The sequence below is a fragment of the Electrophorus electricus genome, chromosome 16 (assembly GCF_041902795.1).
Source record: "Electrophorus electricus isolate QZ-2024a chromosome 16, ASM4190279v1, whole genome shotgun sequence".
In the NCBI taxonomy this organism is placed as follows: domain Eukaryota; kingdom Metazoa; phylum Chordata; class Actinopteri; order Gymnotiformes; family Gymnotidae; genus Electrophorus; species Electrophorus electricus.
Genome location: NC_137512.1, coordinates 22133341 through 22155163, shown reverse-complemented (window position 1 = coordinate 22155163; position 21823 = coordinate 22133341). Strand labels below are relative to the sequence as shown.

The 21823-nt window shown below is 40.5% G+C and overlaps 2 protein-coding genes across 3 annotated transcripts; both read left to right on the top strand.

Moving 5' to 3' along the window:
• The first annotated feature begins 9972 nt into the window (after window positions 1-9972).
• cav2 (caveolin 2) lies at window positions 9973-12735 on the top strand. 2 transcript variants are annotated; one of them, XM_027022247.3, is made up of 3 exons: window positions 9973-10277; window positions 10515-10702; window positions 11475-12735. In XM_027022247.3, exons 1-3 carry the CDS (start codon window positions 10128-10130, stop codon window positions 11623-11625), a joined length of 489 nt encoding a protein of 162 aa, XP_026878048.3. In that variant the 5' UTR covers window positions 9973-10127; the 3' UTR covers window positions 11626-12735. The 2 variants fall into 2 exon arrangements, 1 of the variants encoding a protein (XP_026878048.3); XR_014117721.1 differs by lacking the exon at window positions 10515-10702 and having other exon boundaries at window positions 10138-10277; window positions 11475-11613.
• Window positions 12736-13772: 1037 nt separating this feature from the next.
• cav1 (caveolin 1) lies at window positions 13773-19867 on the top strand. The gene is made up of 3 exons (XM_027022246.3): window positions 13773-14072; window positions 14826-14993; window positions 18091-19867. Exons 1-3 carry the CDS (start codon window positions 14040-14042, stop codon window positions 18430-18432), a joined length of 543 nt encoding a protein of 180 aa, XP_026878047.1. The 5' UTR covers window positions 13773-14039; the 3' UTR covers window positions 18433-19867.
• The last annotated feature ends 1956 nt before the right edge of the window (window positions 19868-21823 follow it).

The following is a 21823-nucleotide window of genomic DNA, read 5'->3' as shown; positions in this document are numbered from 1 at the left end:
GGCTAAAAATAGGCTATAGCTAAAAATACATGGATCCTCCCCACCCAAATACTCACACCATGTGCAGTTCATCGAATGTAGCTGACATGTAGTAGACCCTGTGGCGAGGCTACTCTGGCAGAGGGTCTAAAAGTGATTTTACAGATATGTTTGGCCACTTTATTTGTCTTTGTCATAAGGGATATAACACATGAACAAAAGGCCCAAAGAAATCGAGATTTGGCAGTCAGGTTAAGAGCAAATGCCTCTGTAATCTGAACATTCGATGTGGCTTGTCTCATTACACTGAATGATTTCAATGTTTGTATAGCTTTAATAGGATTGAAACTTGGTACATGTTCTTGCTTGTCAGTTTGCTAACAGATGGAAGATATGAATCTGTAATTATAAGATAACTCTTGATTAGCTTATACATTTACATTTACATTTACAGCATTTACGGCTCTTATCCAGAGCGACTTACAAAAGTGCTTTGTCCTTTACTCATAGAATATATCCTAGTGCAGTACAGTAGGTTAGAGTCCAACATACCAATGAACTAGAATACTGTAGAATACAGGGATGAATGCTGATACCTAGAAGTACAAAATACATGAGGTCTATCTTAAACAATGATAAGTGCAATAAACAAGAAGTGCTAGAGTTTGTTAAACAGCATAATAAACAATACCCTACAATAAGTATTAATTTAGTCATGGAATATGGAAGCAGGGTCAGTTGTCCTTTAAATATTCTGCAAATAGATCAGTCTGCGTTTGAAGACTGCAAGAGACTCTGCTGTTCGGACAGCAAGTGGGAGTTCATTCCACCATCTTGGAGCCAGGACAGAAAATAGTCTCGATGCTTGTCGTCCATGAAACCTGAAGGAAGGTATTTCAAGCCGAGTCGTACTTAAGGTTCGAAGTACTCGAGGTACGGATCAGTCTTTGACCATTGACCTTATATATGAAGGGGCCAAGTATGAAGCCATTTTTGGCTTTGTAGGCAAGCATCAAGATTTTAAATCTGATGCATGCAGCTACTGGGAGCCAATGAAGGGAGCATAGGAGTGGTGTAACGTGTGAACTTCGGAAGATTGAAGACCAGTCGTGCTGCTGCATTCTGGACAAGTTGTAGACGTTTGATGGCTCTTAGAGGAAGACCAGCAAGCAGCAAATTGCAGTAGTCTAGTTTCGAGATCACAAGAGACTGCACAAGCACCTGGGCAGCTTCCTGTGAGAGAAAGGGCCAAATCCTTTGTATGTTACAAAGGAGGAATCTGCAAGACCAGGTTAGATTATAACCATGAGTTGAAAATGACAACTGGTTGTCCAAAGTTATGCCCAGGCTACGGGCAGCTTTGGAGGGTGATACCAGGGAGTTCTCGAAGGAAACTGTGAGGTCATGGTAAGGGTTGGGAGTACCTGGGATGAACAGAAGCTCGGTTTTACTGGGGTTGAGCTTCAAGTGGTGGGCTGTCATCCATGACGCGATGTCAGTCAAGCATGCTGAGATACATTTTGGGACCTGTGTATCAGAGGGTGGAAAAGAAATAAATAATTGAGTGTCATCAGCATAGCAGTGGTAGGAGAAACCATGAGAAGATATTACATCACCAAGAGAACGAGTATACAAAGAGACGAGAAGGAGGCCTAATACTGAGCCTTGTGGAACACCAGTGGAGAGTCTACACAGTTTGGATGTGGATCCTCTCCATGTCACCTGATAGAAGTATTTGCTTTCCAAAATGTCATGTATACTCACAAATGCACCAGGGTATTGGCCAAGCATTTAGTATTTCTTAGAAAGCAATGTTTTTTCAGTCTAATACTCAACAATGAAGTACAGGCCAAACAAACTGTTACTGACAGGCCATTACTCATGACTTTCAGTTCCCAAACTGATTCTCTGTCTACCCTCACAGCATATTACCCTGCATAAACTGGCTTGCATAAACTGGCTTGCTATGACACATGACACCTGTCATTCAAACCCCTGAACAGTAAAAGTGTTTGAACAGTATAAGTGTTAGACTGCACCTTTGCACACTGACAGGACTAGAATCTGACCCCACTCCTCAGTCTGTCTGTCCAATAGGGGCAATGTTTAACCTGTAGATTTGACAGTGATGTTTAGCTGTCAGCAAATTGTGCACCAGTTCCCAGACTGATTCTCTGGGAAAAAATGCGAGCACTCTTTTACTGGAGTTTTATGTCAGTGCAGCAACATTGAATCCTGAAGCCTTAGAATATGGCACAACAAAAACCAGCCAGTGGATGTCACACACAAGGCTAATGCACTCCACCCTTCAGCTCCTCCCTCTGCTACATGAAAGTGGCACAGTTCACCCATTGGAGAATTTCCAAACTGTCTACCCTCACAGCATATTACCCTTCTGACACACCAAAAACAACAGTGACAAACATGTGACTTCATTGTAATTCATATATATGAGTCCTATAACCTAGCAGTTAGCATTTTAGGCTTGATAACATCTACGAATTACTCCCAAGACTAGCTTCCTGAGCTGGCCATGCCCCTTCTCGTGCCTTTTCAGATGATTATCTTGTTTGCCTCACATTGTTTGATGTGTGGGATGGTCAAGGGGTGAAGTGATCCCTTCCCTCATCTGTTTTCACATCTTCATTACATCCTCAGTCAACTGAAAAAGGAGAAGTAAGGAACAGTGCCATTACTCTGCCCTCATGAGGAGAGCTTACTTTGAACTCACTGAGCCATACCCACCCACACAGGGCACACTCACCCATTCACTCCAGGTTAAGATTCATAATAACACAGGAAGTGTGTGGTCCACTGGCAGATGGGTTGGGTTTCCAGTGCCATTTTCCCTAAGAATCCTTTAGTGTCACATCACTGGCGTGCACAGGGGAACTGTACATTAATATGCTAATTGTCACTTATGGGAATACTTAAACCATAAGACAATTCAGACAATGTAGAAGAAAAAGAAGATGACAGAGATAAAGACGAATGCTCCATTTATTCAGATGAATAAAGGAAATGCCTCCTTTAGGGATTTACAATTTGGAAAACCGGTGCTACTTATGTACATAAATTGCCATTTAAACAATCCTGTCTAACTCCATATTTGCAGGTTCACAGTTAATCAATAATAGGGCTATTTTCCTTTACACTGGAACAGGGCCTCTGTCTAATGTTATTGTGCATGAGCACCTTCTGGTACGCAGTTAGCAAAAGTGATTCAGGTGTGTCTTGGTGAAGTATGTGCTGCTGGAAATTTGTGCTGGTATGTTTTGCCCCATTTACACCTCATGACCTGCTGGGTACTGGTTTAAAACACTGGTAGCCTGCATACAATTAGAACAATTACTGGAACTCTTATGAGTATTGCACAGAACCTCACAACCTCACTGGGTGACACCTTAGAATTAGCCTGAAAGTGTTTTTAGACCATTTATATTTACATACACATTTGCTTAGAATACCTGTATCATCTGAATGTTTTACAAAATTGATATGCAAAATTAATTCGTAGCATTCATGCAAATGCGTACAAAGGGCACTACTTGTTTACAAAGAAAAAGTACCTGCTTAGTGAATCTATTTATGGAATCACCTGCAACTGACATGCAGGTAGATTCATGTTAAACATCATATAAACAAAAAAAACCCAAAACGTTTCACACATTTTCCTTTTCTCCTTGATGGATATACTTTTAAAGCAATTAATGTTTCTGACGCAAAATCAAAAGCATGCCTCAAAGAATACTGAAGCATTTTATGCAAAGATTTTGTAAAAAGCTACAAATCCTCTTTGGATTCTTCACATGGTTTGTGGTGTTGTGGGCACAACCTTTTAAACATCCATATTTTTTTTATGTCTGCTTTATTTGCTTAATGACAAATAGGTCTTAATAAATCTCCGACATCTACAGGTCCAATCTGGAGCTATTAGTTCAATCAGTCATTGCCCTTTTGAATAAGTCATGTCCATAAATAGTATTCCAAACACTTTGGTATCTAGAGCATTTTGCAGGCATGTTTTGTTGTCTTGCAAGTGTTGTGTGGAATTCTGTTACCTGATCTGAAAATGCAAGCACTCTTTTACTGGAGTTTTATGTCAGTGCAGCAACATTGAATCCTGAAGCCTTAGAATATGGCACAACAAAAACCAGCCAGTGGATGTCACACACAAGGCTAATGCACTCCACCCTTCAGCTCCTCCCTCCGCTACATGAAAGCGGCACAGTTCACCCATTGGAGAATTTCCAAACAGTCCCCCTTAGTCTGTTCTTCTTAGCTGGGTTGGCAGGCTTTCAGGTCTGGGCAAGGATAACAAACACTGTGCTCTCAGCCCAGGACACCTGCCTACATCGTGGCCCACTCTGGGGGTGCAGCAGATATCCACAGCTCCTGAAGGGCTGAGTGCACACTTTACATGGAGGCTAAAGAAATGCGAGAATCAAGCTCTCATCAAGAGTCTGGGGCAATATTTGTGGAGCAAAATGGAGGAAAGGGGAGTACACACTCCCCAAAAATAGTCTCAACAGAGTCGTTTTAGTGCCACGGCCCAGGGGTGAAGGAGATCAGTGTGCTGCCTGATAGAGTGGTTCGAGAGAGAAAGAGAGAGAAAGAACGAGTGAGTGCATAATTAAAGGCAGAATTTAGCCAGGAGATTCTGTGATTCTACTCTGTGGAAGCAGTCAGGAGTTACAGAGAGCTTGTTTGTTTGACTACTGCAGGGTCTGTTACCAACATGGTCACCACCCCGTAGTCACCACCCCGTAGAGAAAATCCTCTGTAAAAGATAACAGGTCTTTTCAATCCATAATTGTGCTGAGCAGTACTCATGGGCATTTTGTATAGTATTAGAGCACACCGATGCTTTATAATATCTTTGCTACAGGGCTCCCCTTTTAAGGCAGGTAAATCCAACTCAAAGGTTTTCTTGCATAAGGGTATCCCTCATATCCCAGTGTAAACATGCCTGGAAAACTACAAACTCTGTGATGGTTGCCTCCTAGTTTGCTCAGGATCTGACAGCCATACTAGTGCCCCTCTGACAAAACCTTCCTCAGCGCCAGACCATGCAAGAGCTTAAAAAATGCTGAAGACTGAAGTAGAATTGTTTTAAATTCTTAATATTAAGAGGGAACAGGGAGAATCACATATCACACGGGAATGTCAAAAGCATGCTACAGTATACAGTTTCAGTCTCCTCCCTCCACTTGCTAAATAAGCCAATTCTGTAAATGGTGAAATAGGGACACAGTTGCTATTGGAAACTAAATGCTTAAATGCTCACAGACAGGAACAGGAGGCGTTCAGAATACTGGGAGTCATCGCGGTTTGGCTCGTGACGCTGACACTGTCTATATAGCTGAATTCCTCTGGGCATTTTTCCTTCTTTGTGCTGAGTGTATGACTACAGTACATCATTATTTAGCGGAACATCACAAACAGCACAGGGGTTCCTTTACCACCACACTACATTGCAGACAAAAAAAAAAAAAAAAAAATTGGCAAAGAACAGCTTTAATGAAATCTTAGCTTATAACATTAACTATGTATCTGAAAAGCACCCTTAGTGCTCCAAACAGTCTTGGCATTTTTATATTAATTTCGCCTTTCCTCTTTCCAAAGCTTAAGTCTGTGGAAAATGAGCTGTTCTGCACTTTCTGACCCTGTACTTGACCTGTAAAGAGGATTAAACTGCTTATATAAAAAAGCTAGGCTGTCCCGAGAAAAGAATGAGAGGGACAGAGATGTTGCATCACTGCTTGTCTCACCATGGAAACCATGTTTACCCTCGACACTGACTGAACTTTTCTACAAGTGATTATTACACCCAACAACCAGAAAGCATACCAGTCATTTCAGCGGGTCTGCCCTGTCCTGCGTCCCAGAGTCACTGCTCACTGCCATTGTGCTTCTTCACATGCTGGGTATTAGTGCTTGTGTTATAGCGCAACTCAATTAGTCTCCATTCATGCAAGGTTCAATTCGGGACACATTTTATTAATTGTAGTGTGGCTTCTTTTCTATTACATGGTCTTTCCGCTAACATATACAGTATATCCTTATCTCAGGACACTGTTAATGGTAATGCCTCAAACCCTGCTTCCTCTGAGGTAATCCTTGGGTGTTGTTTTCTAATGTTCTAGTTATAGCTGCACTGCGGGAATCCTTCTAAATGACATTTCATGTGTTGAAAGATATAGATATATATATGCTTCAGTGGGCATCTGTAATCTGTAATCTGGCCATGAGTTTACCATCCATCCATATTATCAAACCAACACAGAGGATTCTCTACCTGTCTCAGGTTGCTGTAGATTTTTCGGCTACTGCATTTCTGTTTTTTTCACTGTTAACTGAAGTAACTTAAAGTTTATATATAAAGAAGATGTCCTTTTTTAATGCACAGATATAAATGCCAAGATTAATTAATAATTTCCATTAAACTTAACATAAAACCCCAGAGGCTGACACAACACAACTTTCATTAATCTCACTAGCTCATCTTGAAATTCGGTCACCAAATCATGTGATACTTTGGCCCAGCTGAGCATGAAGTAACCTTCACATAGTCTGTGTTGCTTCTCTTATTGAAAATAAAAAATTATATGAATCTGTTCACAAGGCTTGGAACATGGTCACTGACAACACATGGAGGAAAAATTAGGCCTAAGCTGTAAAGGTACTTCATGCAACTTGATGGCTCTATTTAGTTGGCTGAGTTAAGCACAGATATGTGGTTTGATTTACTGAATTACTCTTTCATATCTTTCTTTAAAGTTAATAATGAATAATGCATAGTGGAACAATGCACCTCACCTGGTAGCATGGTCCAGTCAGCTTTCATACAGCTCTGTGCTGTTTGGGAGTTATGCTGGAATGTGGATGGAAGATCCAGGCATGTTTGTTACATGGATTTCCACTGGGCACAAGGAGGTGATCATGTCAGCGTGTCAATATGCAATACCCCCCCTGCCCCCAATCTTCTGAATTCTATTCAGGCAAACCATGGCTGTAACACACTCATCGAACAGCGCTGCCACAGGCTTCAGGTGTGGCACACGTGCTTTTACAGAAACCGCAAATGATTATGCTTGCAAATCTGTAGCGTCTCCCCCACAGATGGAGAGACTGGACTCTTTTTAAAAACTATATCATACTTTATTATATGGCCCACTCAGGAAAACTGACTCTAGCATCTTTCAAGGCAAGAAGCAGATGCTGCAGTGTGTTTTGACACATGCTGTCTGGTCACACGTGATTGCAAATTTCTAAAGCTGTTGAAATACCACTTTTGGTATTTCAATGGGCTATGCAATTTATCGGTCTCAGCTTTCCTTTAGAAATTCAGTGATGAAAATGCCCATATCTGGAACTGAACACTTCTGTGGAGTGACTGTCCATGCCATCAAGTGCCCATTTGAGCAGGAAATTGTATTTTTAGCTATGAAAGAGGGAGCACAACATGGCCTTCAGTCAGCCTGCAAAAGCAAAACCTCATTCATCTGTCACTTTCGCAGAAAGCTAAATTGTCCCGAAAAATCTTACTCCACAATTCAGTGAATCTCAAGCAGGTGTGAAGGGACCACTTTCACTATCCCATCCCTAGACTAACAGAGTAACAACGAAACTCCAGACGCTCTTTCGCAACAGTGTCATATGCCATCATATATTCCTCACACAGGTAAGGAGTTTCACAGAGTCCACAGGTTCTCAGAACATGCCTTGTTGTGTTGTGTTCAGTCAGGAAGTCACTGCTAATGGGGGCCTCACTGACACTGTTGTTTTCATCCTAATTAGGCAAGAGGAAGCTTGCCTCTGAATTCCACAAACTTGGAATCAATCCCACAGGGATTACTCATTGACAAAGGAATGTCAACCTTTGGCTAATTTATTAAACACTGTCAGAATGTCATGAAAAACAAATGCAAGACATAGTTTACAGAGATCTGTACTCTCTAGATATTAAAGTTATGTTAATAAAATTAATAAAAGTTTCATCCAAAAGGAAAGGCTTAAATAATCAAACTTTACACCACAAACTTTATACATTTTCTAAATTGCATACGTATCCTGCAGACAACTATTACATTAAAATGACAAAAACATACCTGACCAGTCGATGGTAGCTTTCACTTTCTTGTGAACTTAAACACCAAAATGTAAACTCTGAGGATCATTTCAAAGTTTACTGTGACTGGTTTATGAAGGACATACATTTAGCCTTGAGCATTTCTCCTCTGGTCTCATAGTGTACTGTAGAGCAGGTTTTCACTTCAGACGTAGATTACAACACGTATGACAGTTCTGCGTTATTCTTTATTCTTTATTTTATGAGGGTTTATTAGTCAAATAGAAGAGACTAGTTCACACAATGGTGAGCTCAATAGAATGCCCAACAAGACAGTCCAACATGGCAAATACAGTGTTAGTACTTGTTAAGAATATAGTTATGTTGATATCTATATGTTCAAGCAATTAAAAATCTATTTTCAACCTCATATGACACTGATGAATCGAAATGACAGTATCACGTCACACGTTTTAAGCTTATATACCATATAAACCCATGGGTACCATGTTAATTTAAAGCATTTAACACATTTAATTTTAATTACAGTAGCTGAAATAATGCTACTGTCTCAAAAAGGCTAAGGCTGAATGAAGGATACCAATCTGTAGAGTCAACAATATTGCCACTGGTCACCAAAGACCGGACGTACACTCATATACATAGTACATACACACACAATGATACTGAGATTCTGTTTTGTCACAGTTTCCAAAGACAGACACACACAGCCACAAACTGATATCCAGTGACTGCATTGCACTGCTGGGTCCTGATGCTTTGCTGAGGATTTATCCTGGGTGATTCTGCCTGGCACTGTCAGGGTCATGGAGAGCAGTGCACATTTCAGGAGCACACAGGTGTTTGTGTTTTGCTTCACTGTCCTGATCTACTAAGGCCTTCACCCTTTTGTCCTCTAATTGTTTTCAACAGATTGGGGTTTCGGTTTACACCCCAGCCGGTTTACGCTGACACAGCGGGCTCAAAAGGTCTCTTGCTCGTAAACACGCTGCATGCACTGCTCATAGAGGGGGAAAAAACAAAACAAAAAAACCCCACATCTGATAGGTACCCTAATGAAAAAGGCACTGCAATGCAAATCCGTTTTGTCAGTGAGGTAGCTGTTTATGCTGAGTGCACACATAACAACATAACAGGGCAGAATACAAGTGCAAGGATGCAGGATTTAACCCCCACAGCCAACAATCCAGAACAGATTACTGAGATGCTGAGAACTCTATAAAGGCATCTGTAACACAGACAAAGTAAGATACAAGGGTTTTCAAGAGAATGCAGAATGTGGTGAAAAATGAAGTACTGTGGTCATGGAAACCCTGATAAGATGGGACACATTATTCTAGAATAGTGCCTCTACATGTTAACTGAACTGTGAACTCATTATTCACAGTTCATTATTTTCCATTATGTTTATTAAGAGATGCTAAAATTTAACCTGCAACTTGAAGCTGCCAGGTTTTCTTTTGTAATAGACCCTGCTGCTTTATTAAGGACAGAGGCTGATAGTTATTGGACATTATGAAGTATGTCCAAAGTGATTGGTTTTATTCTACAGATGTTTCTTGTCTAGCATTAAAAAAAAATGATTCAATGAATACAAATTATGTGGCTACAGACCACAAATCCAATAAAAATAATTACAGGCCTATTCATGTTTATTGTTGCTCATTAAAGTGAATCTCAAAATAATACACACTCTTACAACTCAGACACTCCCATTCAGCCTGTTTAATCTGTTATCAAACATACAGTCTTTATTCCCTGGTCTAATGTTGTCTTGTACGAATTGCCTTTCAAAGTTGATCTAAATATATAACTTATTAGAAGTATGCAATATGTTTGATCAACATTCACCACTCACAAAGGATATAAACCAATGTCGGTAGCTATCATGCACTTCGGAAGCGAACCGCGCTGGCGACGGCCGCTTTGCCTGAGAATGTTTTTCTATTACGCTGCTGTCCGCACGGGGCGTGGGCCTGTAGCTCCATGTGCGTGCACAGTCCGTGGGCAATAAGCGCAGCTGAGAGGAACACGGTGCGTTGCTCGGAGAACGAAGATGGGGATCGCAAAAGAAAAAGGCGAAACAAGCATCTTAATGCATGAAGATCTGTTCAACAGGTCGATCGAACCGTTTCTTACAAACAAAGAGAAGTTGTATACACCGCTACTGGACAGAGACCCTAATAACCTTAACGCTCACTTAAAGGTAAGCGCATCATTTGGCGAGAAATTAATTTAAATAGAATAGCTGTTGCTAAGGCAAACGGACTCATTAGTGTTATTATACGAGCCTTAAAGATTATACTTTGTTTCAGTGTATTGTCGAGCGCCTCTCTTTCAGTGGCGCATGATCGCCTACTGTATTTAGTGCAGTGTGTTAAGCGACAGTAGTCGTCTGGCAGGGAGCCGTGGGAATCCTTTCGGGGTTTATTCTGTTCGACAGGTCGGCTTTGATGACGTCATCGCAGAACCCAGCTCCACGCACAGTTTTGACGGAGTATGGATATGCAGTCATGCTGGCTTCGAGCTGGTGAAATATGTCTTCTACCGGCTTCTCACCACCATTCTCGCCGTTCCCTTGGCTTTTGTTGGCGGGATTGTTTTCGGGGTATTCAGCTGTATGCATATTTGGTATGAAAAAGCTTCTTGTTGGTTAGAATGTTTTGGCTCTCGGGCATGTTTTCCACAACCCCCTTTGCAGCATATTTGTCTTGGCTCCTAAACACCTAGATAAAGAATGGCCTTAGAAAAAGTACAAAGGCAAAGGAAATAAGTCACTCTTCACTCTTCATGCCACTATGGTGGCTTATATTATGTATAAAACAAATCACCCAGGTCTCCACAGTTAACCTTTTACAGTTCGTGTGGACATATCTTGTGGGTATAGATCAAATTTCAGTTTGTCTGTGCTTCAATAGTCCATAAATGGCAGGAGTGGAAAAAAATCCTGTAATAGGGACCTGCAGGTCCCATAGAAGTGCTATTACATTTGATCAAACATTTGCAGCCTTTAAATGGCCATTCAGATATATGTATATACCTTTAAAAGGCCTGCTGAGAGATGCTGTGTCCAGACACCATCCCTACAGAATTTAAAAGACAGTGAGCTCACCTTTGACAGCGAGAAGTGGCAACACAAGCACCAGTCAGGCTGTAGAGGAAACACCTGCCATGAGAACTTAGCACTGCAAGCCTTGCTTGATGGCCATTAAACACATTACAATTATTTCCATGCAGTACAGAGGAGAACAGCTCAGCAGATTAAGTAGACCTCAGCTGTAATCTTTTGGCTTCATATATAGTAATGTGCTCAGATAACAATGGTGTGGTCAGTGATGTTAGTAATGAATCGCTAGTGATGGCTTTGTGCTGTAATGAGACCTCTGTTCTGTGTTGTGTGCAGGGTGGTAATGCCACTGGTCCGGAGTTTCATGATGGCATTGGCCTCCCTCCAGGTGATCTGGGCCAGCGTGACAGACCTTTTCTTGGCACCCTTCTTCCATAGCACTGGCAGGTGCCTGTCTTCCATCACTGTCAAGGCTGCACATAACTGACGACCAGTGCGTTTTGGACCAGGCACGCTAGGCGCACAGATGTTCTCTCCATGCCACAATCTCTATGGCTCAAGAGCCCGACATGGAGGTGTCCATTTTTTTATGGATTTTTATTTCCATATTTACTCTATCCATTGCATTGTTCTGCAGTTGAAAGTATGTGACTCCTAGTTGAGTGTATCAATAGGTAAAAGGCTATACTCTAGCTACTCTACCTCACCTGGTAGAGCTGGTTGCACATGATGTTAGTAGCACCAAAGTTATGGGTCTGATTCCCAGTGAGTACATGTAATGTCACACTGGGAAATATGTAAAGCACTATGGATCAGTGTGTTTGTCAAACGCCATAAATGTTTATATATATATATATATATATATATATATATATATATATATATATATATATATATGGGTGTGTAATTAAGCTTTTGTATTGTATATGAGAACTTCAAAGGTATTGACTGAAGCAAATTTGTATGTTCATACCAGTGTGTATAACAGTACATAGATGCTAAGAGGCAGCTTATTGCACTCTTTTGCAGGCTTTCCATTTGACCCGTTAAGGATTTATGTTTCTGCATAGTATGTAGCTAATGTATACATGCAAGGTGTATATTGGCAACAGAGATAAAACTGGGTCAGACTACTTTCTGTTGGATAGTACATTTTTTATATTTACTAAATTAATATTTATACTTAAACTTAACCACATGATAACAAACTGATTTGCTTTCATATATTTTTGGTAAGGTTAACCTTTTTATTAGGCTTAATTTGATATGGCAACATACCCTTCGAACGCTAATTGATTTTAAAGAATAATGTATTCCTACACAGTGTAGCAGCCTTCAGTGCCTTTCAAAGCTGCATTTGAAGAGCTGTCAGCTCAGTTTGGTTGGCTTTTTTTAGAGCAGCCTTTCAGAGAAAAATGGAAGGCTTGTTTGTGCAATGGAACATGAGGCCTTCAGGTATTCTCTTTTCCTCCTCCCTGCTGAGTGATGTAATGTAGCAAAACTCCAGAGCACAGCACAGCTCATTAAAGACAACCTTCGCGATACGGATTAAACTCTTCTTGGTTCATCAAATAAAAAAATATTTTTCAAAGTGAAATTCTTGTTGGTGTGCTCTTCTGTGACTGATGGAAAATGTGCAATAAATTAAGGGCAAGCATGAATGAATCCAGTCTTAATTTTCCCATGGGCACCATACATCTGATCTATCTGCTGATGGATGAGACAAGTGCTATTGCTGTTAGCCCAAAGGGAATTAGCAGGATGATAGAAGAGATAGTTATAAAGGGATGAGTTCCATATAGTCGCTGCAGCTGTGTTTAGGGTTGGCTAGTTACTGATGTGTGGTTAGTACTATGCAACACAGAACTGAATTCATATTTATAGTAGAGAGCCCATTTATGAAGACAGATTACCACTGCTTGGTCAGGTGAATAAATACTTATTAATAATAAGGATAGTCAATAAGCTTATTGTGAAGGTATGCAGGTATGCTCTAGAACATGTCACTACACAATCAATATTTACATTCTTAATTTGGATCTGATTTCCATAGGCTGCAAGCAAGGGTACACTGTGTTCATTCATCAGTGTTGATTTTATGATCTTACTCGTTCATACACACCCTTTTCCTAACAAAAGTCATGCTTTGCATACTGGCTCCTACCTAACCAACCGATGATTCTGGCTAACAAATCATGTCAGCTCTTTTATTTGTAGGTTTGTAGGGGTGGATAATAAACAGACGGTAAAGAGAAAGCAACAGAAGCTCAGTGGGAATCAGTTCTAGAAAAAAAAGTAAAAACGCTTGCCTACATTTGAGAGACGTTTGTCTTTTAAATGTGTGCCGTCAACATTAAAGAAACGTGCTTCAAAAACATTCCATCCTAGTGGTGTCTTTGCGATCAGGTAAATGATACAGGAATGCAAACCGTCTTTAGTGTAGTTGTCAGGTTCCAGGCTCAACATGTTTTAAAACCGAGGAGCTCCTTTAGCGGAGGTTGCTACAGAGCCCAATTATGTGACTAATTCGGGAAAATTCACATCAGTATCTCCACCACTAACACTGCGTAATCCTTTGAGTGGCAGGCTAATGGCGGGTTACATATTCATTTATTAGAGTGAACGCTTGTCTGCACAGGTGACTGCAAGAGACATTTGCCCATTTCCAAGAAACGTGAGTAGTGCGTTTAATGCACGCCACACAGATTTAATAGCTACAGGCAGTGCGTAATGAGGCTAGCGTAAAGCGAGGACAAAAGTTTGCGGCAGTATTACTGTCAGTGTCAGTGAAGACTCCCAACCGTAACCAGTCCCAACGCCTCCCACAAACAGAGCTTCCTCTGTAAAGTCATTGTATTACTTCGAAACGTTCATCTGATTGCACTTCACGCGAGAGACAGCATGACTGGCGGACTTAAGGATAGCGAAACCGAGGTAAGACTGAATCATTTCCACACACGCCAGACATAGTTAATGCCTTTAGAAATGGGTTCGTGCGATTAATTCGATTGCACTAAACTATATCTAAACTGTTTTAGAGCTAAAGTGAAGTATTAACATTTTGTTTGTATCTTATCGAAATACTACCGAATCCAGGTGCCAAGATTTGGAATGCAGTGTATTTGCACATCTGTCCACTATTGGCACAATTACGTGCATTAGCCAGATCTCCAGCGCTATCACTTTTGGCATGTACTTGTGAACACTCACCTTCTGTCAAACCTTTGACGCTGAGTACCACTCCCCTCTAGCTGACCGGGCACGTTCACGTTTTTGCAGGAATTTTCAAAAATAATAATGTAATGTAACTTATACGTATTAGTTATATTAATCTCCTATTATTCAAAAAGCTTATCGGAGCCCGTTTCATTTCATATAAGCTACAAACGTCTTTATGCTTCAAATGCATACGCTTAACACTCGTATTTTTATTATAGTTTAGCGCACATAAAAACAAATACTTATATAAAGTATTTCTGACAATTTTGGACGATGCTTGCCTGGCGTACTCGTGCGCAAAGCGATTGATGACGACCCCTTGCGGCGGGACTTCGGCCTCTGTTAGAGAGGGGTGTGGTACTGAACTTCTATCCACTTAAACCCATCCCTTGCCTGGGTAATGTGCTAAGTTTCTTCTTGCTATTCCTCCTCATTTGAACTAAATTTGTGTTTTCTTGGGACCTACAGGAATACATTCATTCGCCATTCATCAGAAAACAGGGGAACATATATAAACCAAACAACAAAGATATGGATAACGACAGTATCAACGAGAAAACTCTTCAAGATATCCACACTAAGGAGATAGACTTGGTCAACCGGGACCCAAAACATTTAAATGATCATGTGGTAAAGGTAAGTCCTTAAAATATGCGTCAAAATAACGTGTATAGTCGCTGACACCACGTCTGCTGAGTGAAATTAATTATATTTATATTTAGAAAAAAAGCAGGGTGAAAAACTATTTTTTTATGACAAGCGACACATGTTCATATTTCTGTCAGGTGTAAATAATCTCCGTTATAGCATATAGAAGTTTACAAGAAGTTGTGTTACTCTCGACGATTAAAAAATAACAGTTTAGCAAATGCAAAAGCCATTGGCTATACCGTCCGTGTCACGTTGCCGCTGGAAATAATGACTGATAGAAACTGTTACTGCTACGCGAAATGTTTTGGACCATGTCACGAGCCTGTGAAACCAGCGCTGGGAGCATCGCGTGGGACGTGAGCGCGCAGCAGTGCTCCTCGGGCTCTCGCGGCCGACCGTAGCACGGGCTCTAGCCCGCTTTTCCGCGCGCTGCGGTAGCGGCTTTGATGAGCTGTCTGAGCGCACCAACCTAAGCTCTCCGTTTGAAAAAAAAAAAAGGAAATATATTTTGAGTTTACTGTCTTTTTTTTTTCTTTTCTAACAATCCTAAAGTAAGTTTTCTAGTGTGAAATCATTCAGACGGTAGGCAGAGATGAACGACAAGGCGTTTTTAAAATACCTGTTTAATCTCTGCCATGGCTTTTAACTTACTATCTGAAATGTACTGAGTGTTATCTGATATATCCGTCACTCAGCACTGCGGCTAGGCGAGCTGATTCCAGGGATACCCTCCGACAGGACGTATGCGCTCTCATATAGGAAAAAGCACTCATCACATGAGGGATCCCTCCTTCGCTATTTCATTTTCTTTCTTTCTTTCTTTCTTTCTTTCTTTCTTTCTTTCTTTCTTTCTTTCTTTCTTTCTTTCTTTCTTTTTCCTCCTGACTTTTTTCCAGTCGCATTTCTTGAAGACAGGCCTAATAGAAAAGTATTTATGATTTGTCCACACACTCAGTTTGTAGGAAAAATTGCAAGCATTTTGTCTATAATTTTTGTTTTCATTTTTTCACTGGTAAATGGAGGAAGAGATGTGTGCATGCTAACTTGTGGTCTTGAGTGGGGGAGCAGGGAATTCCCATCAACATTTCCCTCACCATATTACACACACACACACACACACACACACACACACACACACACAAACACACTTAGGGTGTTCCTCTAGGTTGGCATCTGGATCCTGTTCCCCGTTGGTTGAGCCGAATCCACTATCCACATCAGTTCCACCACTGAGGAAACCCTTAAGCAGCTTGCCCTTCGAAAAGAACATTTTCCTCTCATAAAAAAGCTTTCTTTTAATAGCACACTGGTGGAGGATTTATCCCCACAGGCTCCATCTAGTGCACAGACCACAAGCAGGCCAAGGGGAGGTGCTTTTGTAACCATCAGCAAACACTGCCATGGGTTTTATAATGTTCTTTGTGCACAAACAACTAAGGTCTTTAGGATGGTTTGTTTCCAATGAATTATGTGAAAGTGATGCATATGAACACTGTTGCAATAGTGTTGAGTTTTTAACTTTTCAAAAGAGAAGTATCTTGTGCTACAATCTATAACAGTTTTACATTTAATTTGTCTACCTACTCTGAGGTACTTATCAGTCTTTCTCAGGGAAAAGCATTTTGTTTATTAGAGTTTATTAAAATTACTTTATTTTGAAATTGAAAATGGAAACAAGTTATTGTTCTGATATCTAAAAAGTGAAAAGCCCCATTTTTTTTATGATGTATTGCATGTATTGCAATACATGCAATACATGTATTGCATGTATTGCAGTTACACTGAGTTTCATAGTTTTCAAGAGATGCAAACTATACATTCATCTAGTCAAGATAGAATGCAGATGTAAGGCTGGAACGAGATGTTTATATATAGAAATCAAGCCATATTTTTTTTTTCATCTGCTGTATAGAGCTGCTTTAGCCACAGCGGTTTCAAGAGGTTTGATATATGGTAATCTTTCATTCTGGGTGTTTTCCACTTTGGAGACACTCCTTTCTAACTCATCTGTACTCAGAACATTTAGATGGCCTTTTCCCCAAACACCAGTTGAACTTAGTCAACTAGACCAGGTTTACAAATGAGCTATGTAGAGAATCCCCCTTACCAAAGAACCATTGTGGGAAATACCAATAGGTTTAAGCCATGATTACAAAACCACTACTGAGTTTTAGACTCTGATAGTTTATAGGAGCTGCATGAATCCAATGTGTCTGGAACAGAACCTTTTTGCTTTAGCTGGCATTAGTCGTGACAGCTTTCAGTAGATAAGTGATCTATAAGTACAGTAGCAGGCAAGAAAACCTTTCATCCATGCCAATACACTCAGAATCGAGCTGTTAAGTAATACAGCAGCGTAGTCATGTCTTTGCAGGTTCTGAAGGACTGAGGTAGTCAGAGTGTATTTTTCCATTCAGTAACATGCCACAGAGCATTTACTTCTATGAAGCAGGTACATAGACCTATGGATGGCTTGTGAGGTCCAGGAAAGATTGAACAGAACCCTGTGCATTTAGCTGGCCCGGACCCGACCGTAGGCAGAGGGCTTCTCTGAATGTTAGCTTTTAGTGTCAGGCACATGTTCAACTTCAGTGTGATTTATGAAGTTCAGTACTGTAGATGGTGCCCTGAGTGTGAGTCAGGATGTAATAAGGCCACTGCACTGTGTAACAGAACTGTCTCTGTGGAATGTGAAGCATTCTTGGCCAGTATGCTAGAAACTGATATGGAGATATTAGTTTTCTCACTACTGTGTTCTAGTTTGCACACCTTTGATCCCACTTTATAATGTATTTTTAGCTGCTCTTTTTCACAGAACACTTAACTAGGTGGCTCACTATGTGACCAGTAATCCAAGCATTGAGTTAACTACATTTTTCTCTTACAAACAGTGAACTTTATGCACTTCTCCTCTTCGACATTCACAATAATATGAAATGTGTCATGCGTCAGGTACACCTTAGTCTCTGCTTAATATTTTATGATCATGATGCAAAAAACATGCAATATGGAACTTTGATGTTTCCGTACTACATTGTCATGGCCACTGCCACTGTTAACAGGACTTGCTGTGCCCCTCCAGGTGGACTTTGAGGACGTGATCGCTGAGCCGGCAGGAACCTACAGCTTTGATGGTGTGTGGAAGGCCAGCTTCACCACGTTCACCGTTACCAAGTACTGGTGCTACCGGCTGCTGACAGCGCTCGTGGGCATTCCACTGGCGCTCATCTGGGGCATCTTCTTCGCCATCCTCTCCTTCCTTCACATCTGGGCGGTGGTGCCGTGCGTGAAGAGCTACCTGATCGAGATCCACTGCATCAGTCAAGTGTACTCCATCTGTGTGCACACCTTCTGCAATCCTCTGTTCGAGGCCATGGGGAAGTGTTTCGGGGACGTGCGGATCACCAGCGCGAAGGTGGTGTAGGGGGGCAGGAAGTGAAGGGGGAAACTGGGGGCAAGGCAGGGGTGGGGCAGAAGCTCAGAAGGAGGGAAACAAAGAATTTAAAAAGAGGAAAATGATCTTCTTGTTAAAGAGGTTTACCCAAGGAGAGCAGAGACAGGGGCAGTATGTTGTGTCCCTGAGGTGCCCTTCACTTAAAAGTCAGCCTTCTCTGTCTGTTTCTTTTCTTCTTTTTCTTTTTGTCCATTATGTTTGTCTTCCTCCAATTTGGGATTGTCAACCATTGGCAAAAAATTGTATGAAATGTTATTAGGTAGAATCATGTAAGGCTTTATGTCACTAAGGGAGCACCTGATCAGCCTGTCTTATGTTTTATTTGGCTTGCTGGAAAAGGCTGTGAATCTATAAGGGGTTTTATCCCTCCTCATCTGTTCATGCATTCCTTTGTGTAATCATTCAAAACTTCAGCTTTCCAGTTTAAACTATGTGTCTCCCCTTTTTGACCCTTTTGCTTGCGTTATCAACTATAGTCTACTAAAGTTTATCAAAAGGTGTTTTCTGTATTTGTTTTTTTTTTGTGTTGGGTGTGTTCCTGCTGATTTCGAGACTGCCCATGACACTGCATGCTGCCATTGCTGTACCAGGGTGTAAACATGAAGCAAAACGGCTGACTTTGCTGAGTCCACTGAGAAATCAGCTCAGCACAAACAAACAGGAAAGACTGTACGCCTGACTTTGTGCCCCATACAAAACCCATTTAACAGGACATTGTGAAAACAACCGGGTTTTTTTTGTTTGTTTGTTTGGTTTTTTTGAAGCAGAGAATGAGAATATTCAGCCTTAATGTCCTACACAATTGCTTCCTGAGCCCAGCTGCTTAGATTAACCACACCTGAAGCAAAGACCATGCGAGACATTTCAGCATCAGTGAAGTGCTGCAGTTTTGCATGAGCACGCAGCACTGTAGCCATAGCAACACCTGCTTTCCTCTATGCTCTCTGAAGATGAAGTACTTTTGATTATTTTGGATTTTTATTTTTTGTTCGTTAGTTTCTCCATTCATGACATTTTATAAACAAACCGAGGTGCATCATGGCATAACTTGTTTGTTTGTTTGTGTGCTTGTTTGATTGTGCAAAAAGCTCAATTTAGTGCCAGCTCTCTTCATAAAAGTCGATACCTTCTGCTTCCGGATTTGTTCACTGTCAGACTCACACACTGGCGAAGACTGGCGACAGACTGAAGTGTTTGGCCCCACAGCTGCTGCTGAATGGGGCATTTTTGTTTATACAGTCACTGAACGTATTTCGACTCAGTCACCTTTCTGTCTACCTGCTGTCTGTGAGGATGGTAAAAATATGTGATTGAATGAGTCTCTTGGCATGAGAGGCTGTATTTTTTTCTCTCCCTGCTTTAACTGTATACATCACGCTGTGCACATTAAAAAGCTCAAAAGAAACCCTGTCGCTTTTTATTGTTTCTAAATGAAGCATTTGTCAGTGGGTTTTTAAAGGGTGTGTAATCTACTAAAGCTATTTCAGGTCACTGAAACTTCAAATTATTGGTAGGGAAAGTGTACAATTTAACTGATTATATTAGTAATTCATTGTGATTAATCTTTAGTGTCAGTTTTCCTAATGTGAGGTTGAGTTTGTCTAAGACTGTTCTGAGGGAACCCTCAGTGTGACAGTATGTATTTACTCAGGGCACTTTATTTTGAGCCACACCAGCTAAGATGGCACAGTAAACAACAGCTAGAAAGTGTTTAAAAGGGGGAGAGGTTAGTGTAAATAAACAGCTAAGTTAAGGCTTACATCAGCACAGTCTCCATTATGGCAGTATTTTTCATTCTCTGAATTCCAAAAGTGAGCTTTTCTATTGCTGGTAGTATACCTCTGCTTTGGAGATCATGAAATCTAAGCTTTAGGCTAATTAATGCTCTTTGAAATCACTTTTAGAAGGTAGTTGTTAATCAAGTTATAGCAGATTTAAATTGTCCATAGGTCAAAAGTAATAAGTATTGGATTTAAAACATTTGCGATACATTTGATAGAACTCCATATTGTGCAACCTTAGTAAATGTCATCATTTAAAAAAAAAAGTGTTATACTCAGTGATGGGAAGTAATGTCACAGTGTAAATCATAGCCTTTGTTAGACCCATGTCATAGATTTATCTGCAATTGCTGTTTGTCAAAAGCATATTTTTGGCTTTTTGAGGCTGCTTGTGAATGCTTCAAGATAAATAAACGGCTGTCTGATTGGCTTTTAATTATTGTGCAACGTTTCCCCCTGCTGGTAAAATATATTATTTTAGGAAAGAATGCAACCAGCACAATCTCAGCATGGAAGTACTTTTTAGCCCAGTCCTTGGGACATACTATTTGGTTCATATCTGACACAACTTCTCTATAAGGTTGCTGTCTACTTTGTATTACATGGTTAAGCATTAAAGATGTTTTACTGTTTACAGAAAAGATATGCACTGGAATAAGCATTTACAAATGTTTTATATTCAATATATAATATTGAATATAAATATACACGAACTATTGAATAGAAATATATACGTAGTAATACAAACATTTATTAAATGCTTCAAAAAGTCCGAGCTACTGTCTTACAGAAATGTATGGTTGTGTTAAGATTGCATAATGATTGACAGCGAGTCAACGTCTGAACCATTTAACTCTGAACAACAGGAAAATTGACCACTATGAAACCTGTAAATGTGAAAATAGAGTATCCAAAATGCTAGTTGGGTTAGATAAGGTTTTCTCAGTCAAGAGGCGGAATTATCTACAGGAAAGGAGTCATTTTATGTGACAGGCTGCTTTCAGATGGGAGAGCGGTTTCACGAGGTGTTTTAGCATATCTCTACAAGGCATCGTAAAGAGAAATGTAGCTATACGAATTGTTTTGGTAATTTCTTTTTTTTCTTTTTTTTTTGTGAAGAAATGCGAGCAAAATGTTGCATTGTACCGCCCTGTGTGCGCCCTCGACCCTTAGTTTCATTTATCCACCCGTTTTTAAACTGTTTTCTCTGAAGTGACACAAAACAAGCAAACCTAATTACCAGCGGCTGACTCTGACGTGCACTTTAGCAGACCTGGCTTGACGCTCGCCAGAGTTAGTCCCGCACAACTCAAGTCCAACGAAAGAATACGGCAGAATTAACAAAAAATATCTCAACATAAATGTCCCACATTATTATTTGCCAGCTCAACGTAAATTACTCACAAACGCTATGTATAAGATAATAATCAAAATAGGTTAAGTAGCTAGGTTGTATCAGTACAGATTCTAGTAACACACTCAGCTGCCAGTTATAACACTATTTCCCATCAATAATACACCTAAACACGCTCCTTGATTTGTTTTCACTCCATGGTTTGAATCAGGTGTAACATACCAGA